The sequence below is a fragment of the Chionomys nivalis genome, chromosome 20 (assembly GCF_950005125.1).
Source record: "Chionomys nivalis chromosome 20, mChiNiv1.1, whole genome shotgun sequence".
In the NCBI taxonomy this organism is placed as follows: Eukaryota; Metazoa; Chordata; class Mammalia; order Rodentia; family Cricetidae; genus Chionomys; species Chionomys nivalis.
Genome location: NC_080105.1, coordinates 32,207,750 through 32,221,420, shown reverse-complemented (window position 1 = coordinate 32,221,420; position 13,671 = coordinate 32,207,750). Strand labels below are relative to the sequence as shown.

The following is a 13,671-nucleotide window of genomic DNA, read 5'->3' as shown; positions in this document are numbered from 1 at the left end:
GGGAACTTAGTCATCTTCTTTTTCTTCTTCTTTTTTATTTCTGCGTTATTGAATCACTTCCAGACTTCCTTAAGAAATAATATGTTTACTAAGCGTAGTTAAGTATTGTCTCATGGGTTTTAGTTTCCTCCCCTCTAAAGGACTAAGGCTGAGCTTTGAGGTCAATTACAGCTCTCAGAGTAGAAGATATGCCTCTACGTGATTTGCTGCTAATCTCTATGGACAAACAAGCATTGTAAGGTAAACCTGTCTCTTCAAACACAAGTGGGGTGTGCCTCAAGGAAGTGACAAGTAAGGAAATGGGCAAAGGGAGGCTCCCAAATAAGGAAAGGCTTGAGTTCTGCTAGACCTTCAGGGTCCCTCCTTGGAGCGCAGGCGATGCTCCTCAGGAAGGTAGTTCAAGTGTATGCGTGTATTTAGGAGGAACAGACAGAGACTGGACAGCAAGCTTAGGAGCTTTGTCAGTGTTTCACTAGTGAGGAGGGTGGATTTGAAGATGTGACCCGAGGGTGGGGAAGGTGAGCCAATTTGTAGACATTCAGCAAGAGAGATATTGAAGATGGGGCAATTTATAATATAATAAAAAGCTTTGTTCCCTTCATCAGTTCTCCAGGTGGTTTTTTTTTTTCTTCTGAGGTAACAATTCTTCTCATACCGTGGCCTTCGAATACTGCAGCTTCAGACTATGTGTAGGAAATGTGTGGTAATACCCGTCCGCAGGACAACAGGAGACAACACAATATCATCGCCCTTAGAGTCCCCACCAGGAAGTGTAGTGGTGTTCTTTGGGGCCTGTGGTTGCTTTGCCCACATGAAGGTAGTGGACTTGTGACATGTGTGAATGACCACCCCTGAGAGGTTGTCACTCACAAAGCTAATCCAACCAAACACGGAGGGGTCTAGTCATTTCCCTTCCCTAAGATCATTTGATACAAAAGGGGGCTTTTCCACTTGATAGAACTTTCACTGATGCGTTAAGTGTTCCCCTCCTTAAACCAGTGCATTGAGTATTAAAGACAATTCCTAAGCAATCCCACCCTTTTATAATATAACACCATCATTGCAACCAGATTTTCAAAGGTTCAAGATTCAGAATGGTCTCCTTACTTCTCCACATGCATCCTCTCGGGTAACCCCGTTGATTTACAATATAACAGCATCTGTGGACTATACTGATGATCATGGCTGCATCCTCTTGGGTAACCCCGTAGATTTACAATATAATAGCATCTATGATCACTGCCTGGCAATGATTTTTCAACATTACAATGATGCTTTAAAAATTCCGTATTTGGCCAGGTGGTGGTGGCACATGCCTTTAATCCCAGCACTTGGGAGGCAGAGGCAGGTGGATCTCTGAGTTTGAGGCCAGCCTTGTCTACAGAGCAAGTTCCAGGACAGACTAAAATGCTACAGAGAAACCCTGTCTCAAAAACAAAACAAAACAAAACAAAACAGAAAAAAAAAAGTATTTGGTAGAAACTTAAAACTTGAATTTTAAGTTTCAACTTTTCCAGGGCTGGTGAAAAGTCTCGTACAATGCTGGGTAACTGTAACAGGCTTAGCTGCGTTGGCATAAGAACAGACAACCATTATTTCTGGATTTCTGCATTGCCGGCACACTTTGGACCCAGGTATTCAGTATTTTGTAGGAGGGACTGAATACGGCCTTACATGAGATGACATAACAGTAGGCTAAATGTCAGTGTCCTGAGAACTAACAGGTATGGTAGATAAATTAGATCCATGGTTTCCTCATCAGGTTTTCCTTTTCAGTGGGGTCTAGGACAGGCGCTCACTGTATACCTCCAGCCTGTGCTTCTCCAGATACCCAAACGCTCTGACATTCTCTTCAGCCTTCTACTGATTCTCTAGAGCGCAGTGTGTTCTAACATGCTCCAAAACTTACCTTCTTGCTCTCTTTCCAGTTCCACTGTATTTCCAAGAGACGAGGCAAAGGCTCAAGGGTCATTCCTGATCCTTTATGCAACCACACTTCACATCAAATCTTACCTGCTCAATTTCAAAGTTGATCTAAAACCCTGCAGCTTCTCCTCTGTCTAGCCACTGCCATCGAACCTAAAACATGAGGATTTCTTGCCATTGACCCCTTTATCCTCAGAACCTAAGTAATTTGACGTTTCTGACCACTACTCATGATGCTGCGAAGGCATCTTCCTCAGACCCCCGTCACCTCCCTGATGCCGTCTTCTGAGCCCTCCTCTTCCATGAATACTCCATTTTCTCCTTGCCTCTCTGCTGCTCCTCGAGTACTGCCAGTGTTCTTCCTGCGTGTTAAGTCTCCCGCCGGACTTATCGTGTATAGTCCCACGGTTGATGTTTCTCATCTCTGGGCCTTTGACTGTACGACCTCAGAAGTACAGCCTTGGATGGTTGCGCCACATGAAACTGTGTGCCCGGTCGCCTTCTCTTGCCTGTTTCTTTGTGCCGCTGATCACTGGCTGGCCCTACATGTCTATTCAATTTGTCTACTGCTTGCTTATCTTGTCCCCTAGAATCTAAATTCTCCGAGAGCAAAACCTTTGTCTCATTCAGCCCAGTAAGAAAAGCATTTAACCAAAATGTTTACTGTTTGAAAAAACAATATATTTCTGATGAGAACAACATAGAAGGGTCACCTTCTAAAACAAAATTTTCTTTGGTGTATTTTTTATGAAAGAAACTTCCACAAATCAATCTCTCGTTCTCATGCTCTCTCCCATGCTTGCTCTGCTGCTCTTGCTCTAGTACTTTGGCCATGGAGATCAGATCTGTGGATCAGGAGTTCAGAGCCACTGTCATCTGCATAGAAAATCTGAAGCCGGCCTGGGATTCCTTGAGACTCTAACTTGAAAGAAAGAGACAGAGAGAGAAAGAGAGACAGACAGAGAGAGAGAACAAATGTCTGTGTCTTAGAAACTGCAAAGTGAAAGATAGTTACAGAACTCATAAAACTGGGAATGTAAGGATGTTTTTATGAATCTAATGAAATTCTGAGAACTCTTAATATTTTATATTTTATTAAAAATTAAATGATTAAAATTACTGAACAATCATCCATCATTATAAGAAAGCAATGATAATAAAAATATACTGAAATGACTTATGGCGTTAAAAGTGAACCTCACAATTAGTAAAGAAACTCCATCCTAGATCAGGGTAACACAAACATAAAGATCCATGCTTCCTTTTATATCCTTTATTAATCTAGTCATTTTCCATGGAATAGTATATTTTCTTGAATTATTTTTAAATTATTTCACCCTTTCTTTGGTTTGGGACAAATTAAAGATATTTTAATTCATGGAGTCACTAACCCGCATTTGAATTTTTTTCTCAGGAGTGATTTCCTGTTTTCAATTTTTATCAGAGAGAGCCTAAGTTAAGACTCAGCTCTCCCTTGACCTTTCCTTTTCAGTCTAAACAGCACCGTACTCATACAAGCATCATTTACTAACTTACAAATCTAATTTTGCACATAAGCAAATACCTTTAACACAGGCATGAAATAAATTCCAGGAGAAGGTTTCTTTTAGAATCTGTAAGACACCCTCTAGCCGTGCTTTTGCTTCCCAATTATAAGCCTGGAAGTTAAAATCTGTCCCTGGCTCTCTTTGTCCTGCAGTACTTTGCTGACATAAACAATATATTTCCAACTTCAGCCCTCTGAAGGCAAACATGACGAGGCCACTATTCAATCGCTCCCATGGCTCCAAAACAGTAACTTATCTTAGACTCACCACCTGATTAGATGCCCTATTCGCTACCTCCCTTTTTAAACCTTGGGTTGAGGGAGAAACAGTTGGAGGGCACCTAGGAATTCACGGGAAGTGGGCTGAATGACCGTGAGAGATCAGAGCCTATGGTTCCCCTACCGGTAATGACGGAGCACAGAGCAGCCAGCCAGGCACCTAGAGGACAGGACTCCAGCCACTCATCAGTCCAGACACCCCTCTGTGTGGAGAACAGTTGCATTAAACTGATATTTTCTCCAGAGCCTCCAGAGCTTACGGTGAGAAATGGTTCACATAATTCTTGAAATGCTTTGGTCAGTTTGCAGTGAGAAACTGAACGTTTGACACACTCCCTAGGCGGAAGAGGTGGCGCTCAGAGTGCCCATCTGAAAGGAAGGCTCAATATAGACATTTGACGGGTGTTCATTCTCTCTCCTGCCCTGGGGGCTGCAGGAGATAAGTGGAGGGAGTGAGGGGAAAAGCCAAGTCACTTCTGCTTGGTCGTTCTCTGTAGAGAGCAGGTCCAACCCTACAAAGATGGGCCAGCTTCCAAACATCTCCCCACTTCTTACAGCAGGAAACGTGCTGAAATAATTTATCATGTTTACATGGTATACACATACATGTGCATGCATGTAAAATTTATTTTAGATCAGAGAGATTTATGATGATGTAGTGTCAATATCTAATTTAAAAAGAGAGAAAGTGTGCTGATTTGGAATGTGTGTACATGAAAATGAGCCAGGATGATGTCCCAGAAAGGAGCCTTGCCAGTAGTCAAGTGGACATATGGTCTGAAGAATACAAAGAGGGGATATGCGCAGAGGGTGGGTGGGGTAACTGCTGCTTTCAGCCAGGGCTCAGGGAGGCTCTGCTGAAGAGATGACGTCAGAGCAAACGCTAGGCTGGAAGCAAGAATGCTGCTGCCCCAATCCCCCCAGCCCAGGTGTCAAACACGCCAATTGAAATGTTAATGTCAGGACTGTGTGCAAACGACTTTGATAATGCTTATATTCAGCTTTAAATACGGGATACTCTTAAATGCACCGTCTAAATCTGACAATGAAAACTAGTTTAACATTGTGCTTTAACACAATTGGCTTGCAAGACGGTTCTCAACTCTTCGCAACTAATCACATGGTAGCAAAGTTGTGAGAAATCTTGTCAGCATGAAACCCATCACTTCATACACTGCATATGCAGTAATTATTTTTAAAGTCGGCATGATGAACAGAAGAACCAGAATGTTTTTTCAAATGGACAAATAGTCTCAAATATGACTGCTATTTAGTTTTGACAGCATCATTAAAAGAATGAGACTAAAATGTTAAAAAAAAAATGGCATATTCTTACAGACCGCACCCACATGATCATCGTGTAAAGACTAGTTCTAAGTATAAGCAATGAAGAAAGAGAATCCGGGGACAAACTAGGGTCTTCTGAGCAGAGCTCTAGAGCCCAAGAAGCCTCAGACAAGCTTCCCATTGGGATTAGCGAGATCACCTTTTTTTCTCTTTACAAAGCAAAGTGTTCACAACCAAGTTACTTATTCGCTTGTGTTTCTCTCCGGTACCCTACCATCTCCTGCTGTCAAACAGAGAGGTGAGTAGATGCACCAGGTAATACTTGTTCCTTTTCCAGTGACAAATGATGTGGCCAAGGCTTCACACGTTCCAGAAAGTCCATAATTCCAGAGCAGTGATATCACGATGCCACTGGGAACCTCTTTCTTGCAGTCAGAGTTGACCTCTGGTAAGATTTAGGTAGATACTGAGAACCTGAAACACAAGACACACAGGCTTTTACCTTAAAAGATTAAAATTCAGCCTCCTGAGATTGCGCTGTCTGTTCCATGCAGACCATAGTTTGAGCAATAGAAACATTGTATCTAATGTCATATTTACATAAACTACAAAGTAGACACATACAAACACCATCATCTAGAATCCTGAGTAAGGAGAAGGAATTCCCCACCCTACCCTGTAACAAAACCCAGGACCTGGGATGCATTCTCCCACAGCTGAGGGATTTACAAAAATATTTTCTTCAGAAGTCTGTCTAAAGCTTAGGATGATGAGAATGAAGGTATCTGTGAACCATGGAGCCAGCCATGAAAGAAATGCCCCCATTATTGGAGACATTCATCTCTATTTTCTTTTCCAACCATAGATCAAACAGAAAGCTAAGACAACAGCTCCTGGTGCTCTTTGTTCTGGAAACAGAGCAAGTCAGATGCCTGCTTGCCAGACAAAAAGAAAAGAAACCCTTACAAGTACAGGAACATGGCCCCGAGGAACCTTTGGGCACATCTGTGGAAATGCCAAAAACCTCTAAGCGCCAATGATAATAATTACCCTAAACATCAATAAGAGAATATGCTGACTTAATGTTTGAAAGATTAGGTGTTCATATTTAAAGCCAACCCAGAGCCCAGTTCTCCCTTCATGTCAACCTCTCTGTACCTAACAACCGAGTAGACATGTCTACTAGACAAGGTGCAGAGGGCATCTCCAAAGAGAGCTCAGCAGATCCTTTTAGTCCTGTTGTCCTCACCACCCAGACTAGCACCATCCGCTCAATGTCAAGGCCAGCCTTCACGCTCTTCTCAGGCCCCAGGTGATATCCATCTTCACGAAAACTTCCTGTGACTCTTACCACCTGACTGTTGAGAGAGGCAACCCTGCTCATCTCTCTCATGGCCTTTTCCATCTTTCCCATCAGACTAAATGGTTCTTAAAGCACAGGCTAAAATATGTTCAATCAAAAATTGGGGTTTTTGTTGTTGTTGTTGTTAACTCTAGCACTTGGGAGGCAGAGAGAGGTGGATCTCTATGAGTTCGAGGCTAGCCATATCCCCCGACCTATGCTTGATGCTCAATACCAGCCTTTATTCCTGGCACAGAGTATGTCCTTGATACATCATTATTTAATCTTAAACATGGAGAGCTACTTCTCCCATCACAATCCAAATTACGTTAAAAGCAGTAACTGTAGAGCTGGAGAGATGGTTCAGTCATTAAAGTGCTTCTCATGCTAACATTGGGATCTGAGTTTGGATTCCATCCCAAATAGAAAATTCCAGACACGATGACACATGCCTGTGATCCCAGATCTGGGAAAGCAGAGAAAGGTTATTAAAAATTCAAGGCTAGCCTGGGCTATATAGCATGACTATATAGCTTTTCTCAAAAAGCAAGTTTTAGGGTATAGATAAGTGATAGCCCTTTTACCTTATACATAAAGGACTCTGGGTTTGTCCCCTAATTAAAACAAAAATTCTGAAATCTGTGACATAAGGAAGGCTGATATAAAACAGTATTAAATGTGTTATACAATGCTAACCTAATTTAATTTTAGAATTATAACTTATTAAAAGTTTCTTTTCAAACAATAAATTTCCTTCACATTTCAGTTTTCCCTAACACAAACAGTTTATAATTCCGAGCAAACTAGCAACTATTATTCCCTTTTCATGAACTTTCCAGTAATTATTTTACCCACATGTCATGATGTCTCAACGCCCAGAGAGGTTGAGACATGCCTGAGCTTACAGATCTTTATATCACACGCTATACTTCCTCCATGGACAGAAACAGGATAACACTTTAAAAATCAAAACATCACTGGTCTTATCCCCACTAGAACCCTCCTTGGCCACTAGCACACTAGGCCCAGAATAAGTACTTTTATGTAAAACCCTACACTAGAAAACGTTTAATAAGCTTCTATTAATTTTTTTCAAGTACTGTCACTTTAGATTTCCAGGGAGGACCCAGAATAAGGGTTTAATTTAGAAGCAATGAAAACACAAAGGGAGAAAGAGACTGCAACCCCTCCAAAGGCAGTCTTCGTTTTAGGAGAGTGAGGTCCTGGTTAATTAAGAGCATATGTCCCATTGCCACTTGGCACTCAGCAGCTGGTAAGTGATAACCTGGCATGGTGTCTGAGGTCGGGCCAACCATGGACTACATGACCTGCTGTCCTTCCTACGTGGTCAAAGCAATGACACTGAGGTAGATAATCTTCGATTCCATTTTCTGACATTTTTAAATAGCACCATTGTTTTCTCTCTCTCTCTCTCTCTCTCTCTCTCTCTTTCTCTCTCTCTTTCTCTTTCTCTCTTCCTTTCTCTCTCTCTCCCCTCCCCAGTTTTTTCTTTGACACCTTCACTGTGTAGCCCAGAGTGACCTCCATCTTTCCAACTTCCTCCCTCAGCCTCTTGATCACTGAGATGGCAGAAGTGTGTCACCACACCCAGCGTATACCACTGTCTTTATGTGGGAAAGATGCCTACCTGTCAAAATACTCTGCCCTGTCCAAGTGTGAGCAACAAATTCCATGGGAGTCAGGGAGCCTTTTCTTGGTGTGTCTGACTGTGAGGAGAAAAAGAAAAATGGGGTGAGCTGTATTATTTTCAGTTTTTATTTAAAGTTGAAATCAGAGACAACACAGAACCTACCCGGAATGTGTGTGTGGTGCTGGGCCTTGAAAGCTGTTCCAGGACAATGGTTCTTTCTCGAAGGGGTGACCGTTCGACGCTCTCAGGCATTGCACTGAACACACGGTTTTGTGGATATCTTCCCCTGTACTGAATGGAAGATAATATGTTCTTTAAAGGAACAAACACAAACACAATCCCTATAACGACCGAAAGAAACCTACAAGTGTCTCGATTATTCGCTTATGTATTCAGTCACCCGCTTATCAAACATTTTGATTTGCACATTGCTAAGTGTAAGGTCTGCTGTGGAAACATCTAAACATGAGTCTGTCTGTGGAGTATGTATTCATATCGCTAAATTCAATAAAGCCATAGTGTAATAGGATGTAAATGGGGTCCAGAGACCTTAACCACTTAAATCTGTACATGTTTAATTGTGCTAGAAATGTAATAGTGCATTTTTTAAACACAGACTTGTTTATGTGACACCTGCCTGCACTGATGACTTTATGCTAGGATTAAACAGTCTAGCTGCACAGCTCTGGCTTTATGGGAATGGGTCCCAATGCTGTTTAAGATGTGTGTGAGATGAACTCAGCTTTTGTTTTCTTTCTCTCAGCTTTACATTCCTACACCTGGGACAAGTTGTTTACATCAGAGTAGAGCGGGGGCCTCTGTAAGCCTAGGAGAGGCCTGGCTATACACACTGCCAGTAGCATTTCTTCCCCAGCCCTGTCACATTGCATGGTAGAGCTGGGCTTGAGCTCTTGGCCTCTGCCCTGCACACATATGGAAAAGGTCAGCTATAATAAAAATGGAAGCAGATCTAAAGGACATCAGTTACAATTTGCCGAGCTCTTACTTTGTGCGAGGCATTTAAAGTTTATGAACACATCTAATGCTTGTAAGGACTCCTTCATACGGGAATGGCTATTACTCCCCTAAAGAAGTGAGAACTGGCATTTGGGGCCATTGAAATAACTTGTGTCAAATCACAGGATCTACGTAGTCGCACTGAAGTGCAGAGCTGTCTGCCTCTTGCCCTTTGTGCTCTTGACTTCACTATACCTGTCAGTTTCCAGTCTTTCCTTGACGCCTGGACTTTCTAATTTCGTTCAAGCTGAGGCTTCCTTCATAAAATAATTTATCAATCTTCTCTCTCTAGACTCTCAAAAGCCATTCAGTTTCTAGAAGCGGATTATGAAGGCATGTTAAACACAGCTAACTAGATCACATTCAGTCGGACTGACTTCCCTGAGTGCCAAGATTGTTTTCCCATAGACTATCTGAATAGCTGCAATTATAGTAGAATTCATCTTACAGAAACAGGGCGGGATCCGGAAGCTCCTGTGTTCTGCTCCCCAGCCTCAGAGCCAATCGGGGGTAACCGGTTCCGGGAGGTTGGCACTGCTGAGGAGGGCAGGTGGTCAATGCCAGTTTGCCTGTAAAACACAGCAGTATACAAGTGAACACCGGAGGACCCAGAAGAGACGGTGACAGTCGGTGCTAATGATTGCAGCTGCTTCCAATAACAGTGCTCATGACTGCAAGCTGCATTTCAGGAAGACAAATATGAAGCCAGGGCAAGCAACGGCACTCACATTGACTGCGCTCTGCAATAAATATCAAGCTGCATCTATTGAGTGCACCGCCATGCTAGGAAGTGTGCAGACTCTCCGTGTTCAGGAGAGATCCTCCCCGAGGATCTGACAAGTTAATGACAAATGCAAGTGAGAGCCATACAACCCTGCAGTATGATCCAACATATAATAAGGTGTGAAATCTGATGGAGGACCCTTTTATCAGATGGACCAGTTCATCTACCCTGACTGACAAGCACCCCTGGCCCTTGTGGCCACCATTCTACCAGGAAAGAAACAAGACTCACAGTTTGGTTCCTCTCAGGATTTCATCACTATAGACAATGGGGGTTCTCAGTCTCTGTGGGTCTGAAGCAATTGAAGGTAGTCTCCTGTGAACTGGTGTTTTCTTGGCAGAAGTCTGCGGTCCCCGAGAGTCTGGGATGCGGCCCAGTCGGTGACGTGAAGATGTACCGATCCCTCCACCAGACGGTTTGTCATCCTGCTCACTCCTGGGGAAGAAAAGCCCAGTTAAGGACTCACACCTAAGTTTCCTGAAGATAGGAAACACACAGCAACAGAACCCAGTCTCCAGAGAATGAACATTTCTATTGCTCTGTCAATGAGGAAAGAGCAGGAGCGGCAAGATTGGTAATCCAATAGTGGATGGAGCCCAAGAGATGATTCCTTTTCCTCGTCACTTCTAAACTAATACACAACAGAGATTATTTTGTGGCTGATACTGGAATAACCTGCTTCTGCCCTTGCATGCTCTGTAATTCTTTCTTAATACTTACTGTGTTTTATCCGCAAAATAGGTGGGTCTCTGCTGAAGCGGTTTGGCTTGAATCGTCATTACACCACTCAAGTCACTATAGAAGTTGCTGGAAAAGCGATGGGGCTGAGAAAACTGAAAACAGAATAATAGCATTAATCAATAGCCAGACATTTTGTCAATAGATGCCTGTTGGAAATCTGCAGATAGCAGATGGCATCGATTAGCTAGTGAGAGGGAAAACCTAACAGTGGTAGCATTTTATAAATAAATATAACAATAGATGCCATCTTTATAGAATTCATATCCATATGAAACAAAGCAAGGAATATCATATTGAATGTATCAGAGACAAATAGCAGTAGCAAGCAAGTAGCAACTTCAAAAGTTATTTCCAAACAGCAAAGGTGAAGAAGGGTTATCGTAAAGGCCTTACGCTAGACAGCAAACACAGCAGAAACACCTTCATCCCAAACTACAAAATACATTTTTGTTCAGTCTTATAAGGTTTTCAGTTTATGTACTCCAAGCCAGATGCGTGTTTCTCCTTTACTTTTTGTTGTTATTGCTTTGGTTTTCTGTTTTTTTTTTTTCTTTCTTTCTCAGTTTAACAAATCTTACTCATCATTTAGGCTTACACAACTTTGTAAAAGACATGAAATATTTTTTCCTCTGGACCCCATAAAACTTATGACTTAAAGCAATTTAATCAGGTGGGATAAATAAATAGTATGTGATTATAACAGACGCCAATACCAAGGGTCTACTTAATACACCAGGAAATGGCTTAACTCCATTCATTCTTAGATCTTCCGACTGCACAGATGACAATGAGGTTTGGCAAGAAAGGGTCTCACGTTATGTCAGGCTCCAGACGTGAACCCTAGTGTAAAGCACAAACCCTTGGCCACTTTACAAGCAACTGTGCCGCTTCTTCTTGTATGTGTGTATGGCGGGGGAGGGGTAAGGGAGTGTACCTCATGCACACAAACTACAAAGGATCCTTTTACTCTGCTCCCCAACACAGATGGGCTGAGTCAAGCATCATGTTCAGACTTCCTGAAGAAATCCTATGAACAAATCAATCTTCTCTAGCCTCACCTGCGACTCCATCTCTAAATAAAGATGAAACATGGAGATCTGCATTTAGGACTTGTGTCCAGAGTCTGTACTGTGAGCTCTCTCATATTCCTAGCATGTGAGCCTGAGAACAATTCTTAGACCGTAAATCCTTTTTCTCAACACATATGGAGACTGATGTGTAGATGAGCTAACCTCCGAAACAAGATCTCACACATGTCTCTTAACTCCAAACCCCGAGTTTGCTCCAGTGCCCTGTGGTTTCCAGTTCTGTCATTTAAACTCTCAGTCCAAATGCTGATCTCAGATACATCGTTTTTCACTTACACACAACTCTACCGGGTCTGAATTGGCCTAACCCAAACCCCACTCATCTCTTCACATCCCTGCTCAGGTGTCACCTCCAAAAAACTCAACCCTCCATCTCTAATCAAGACACACGATTCTGTCCTCAGGTCTTTAATTTTCCCCCTTCTCTCTTTCCTCGCTTTCTTCTTTCCTTCCCCGTCCCTCACAGAATGTTTGGCATCTGACCCTGGGCTGTAGTTTTGCTTCAATGGGTTAGTGACTAGTTTTATTCAACCATTTATCTTCCTCAGAACATCTAATAGGATACATGTACTATAAACAGTATAAATATAAATAATGGGGTACATGTAACATAAACAATGAGGGTTTATGAACCCTGTGAATAGTCATTAATATGTTTGTTACTTTAGTATAAGCGATGGGGATCACTTGTAACAGCTAAATATTTAGGGAAAAATATTTTGCTTTTGAATTTTTGCTCTCCTAAAATGTAGAAAATAGTTCCATATCTCCAAACAAAGCTTGGGTGTGCACTAAAATATGTTGTGGTTCTCTCAGACACCATGAAACAATCATATTACATTTTAATCTCATTAACAAATACACAAATACTTTACCAAAAAGCTATTTACTACCCTTTTGGGGCAACCTTTGCTGTCTTAAGTGATTTTTTTTTCCTGTTTAAGACACCATCAAACACTGATGTGAGCTCTCCAGTGTCCTCAAACACAGGCAGGGGCGAGGTTATGAGAGAGAGAGCAGTGAAGAAAATGGCGCTCCTCTCACACAGATGCAGAAGGCATGAAAATGAAGGAGCAGAGACACAGGCTGTCAGTACCTGGGGTGGATTAAAGTGGGAGGCCAAGGACGTGTGGAGAGTTTCAGAGCTTCGGGATGGGGGGACGCTGGAAACGTCAGTGCTAAGACGAGACACGAGCACGTGTGGCGTTCTATTTTCCGCTGCTTTCGGTTTCCCTTGATGTTTTCTTTTGCCTGGGTCAACAGAAAAATCAACACGGAATGTATGTCCTGAGCAGCCACGAGTTTACGCTACAGAGGCTGATTGATCAACAGCCCTGCGGCAGAGGGCAAAGACTCCAGTGGACAACCGGCTACTGTGATGACTACATCAGTGATAGAAAAACAGGTTATGTAGTGGAACAAAGCAGATTCTCCAGAATGATGATGTCCCTTTTACGGGCTCAGAGATTGCCCATGTAGAAGGCAGAATGGTCACTTCTTGTTTCAGCCATGTTTTGGGTCCAACCCAAACACAAGGTGGGGAGAGAGCTGTACTGGGATGGTCCAGGAGGCCGAACTCGGTAAATAAGTACCTGTGAGTGCTGATTCCCAGGTTTTCCTAATGAGATCTTCCAGTATCGCTACCACATTGGCCCAAACATGATCGAACACTTCTGCTGCCACAGCATCTCTGATGCAGTCATGAGGGGAGATGGGAGGAAGCCCGTGTCGATGCCACTTCCTGTCACGGAGTGTTGGGTTTTGTTCCAGATGCTCATCTCCACTAAGGATGAAACCCACTCTAATTACTAGAATAGCCTTGGTTAAGATGAGGTAATTATCTACGTGTTTTTAATCTATCATCTATCTACCTATCATCTATCTATTTACCTATCTATTATCTGCCTATTTATTATCTACCTACCAGCTATCTATCTATCTATCTATCTATCTATCTATCTATCTATCTATCTATCTATCTAGCTAGCTAGCTAGCTAGCTAGCTAGCTA

General features: G+C 42.5%; 1 protein-coding gene across 2 annotated transcripts in view; it reads right to left on the bottom strand.

Annotated features, from left to right (window-relative positions):
- Positions 1–3,014: 3,014 nt before the first annotated feature.
- The window catches only part of Fam149a (family with sequence similarity 149 member A), a 29,892-nt gene continuing 19,235 nt past the window's right edge, over positions 3,015–13,671 (bottom strand). For both annotated transcript variants that reach the window (XM_057752881.1, XM_057752882.1), the window contains exons 7-14: positions 13,254–13,444; positions 12,758–12,912; positions 10,553–10,665; positions 10,064–10,267; positions 9,497–9,617; positions 8,194–8,322; positions 8,029–8,107; positions 3,015–5,512 (exon numbers count right to left, since the gene is read on the bottom strand). In XM_057752881.1, coding sequence (XP_057608864.1) covers positions 5,439–5,512; positions 8,029–8,107; positions 8,194–8,322; positions 9,497–9,617; positions 10,064–10,267; positions 10,553–10,665; positions 12,758–12,912; positions 13,254–13,444 — 1,066 coding nt within the window. In that variant the 3' untranslated portion in view covers positions 3,015–5,438. The remainder of the gene's footprint in view (positions 5,513–8,028; positions 8,108–8,193; positions 8,323–9,496; positions 9,618–10,063; positions 10,268–10,552; positions 10,666–12,757; positions 12,913–13,253; positions 13,445–13,671) is intronic.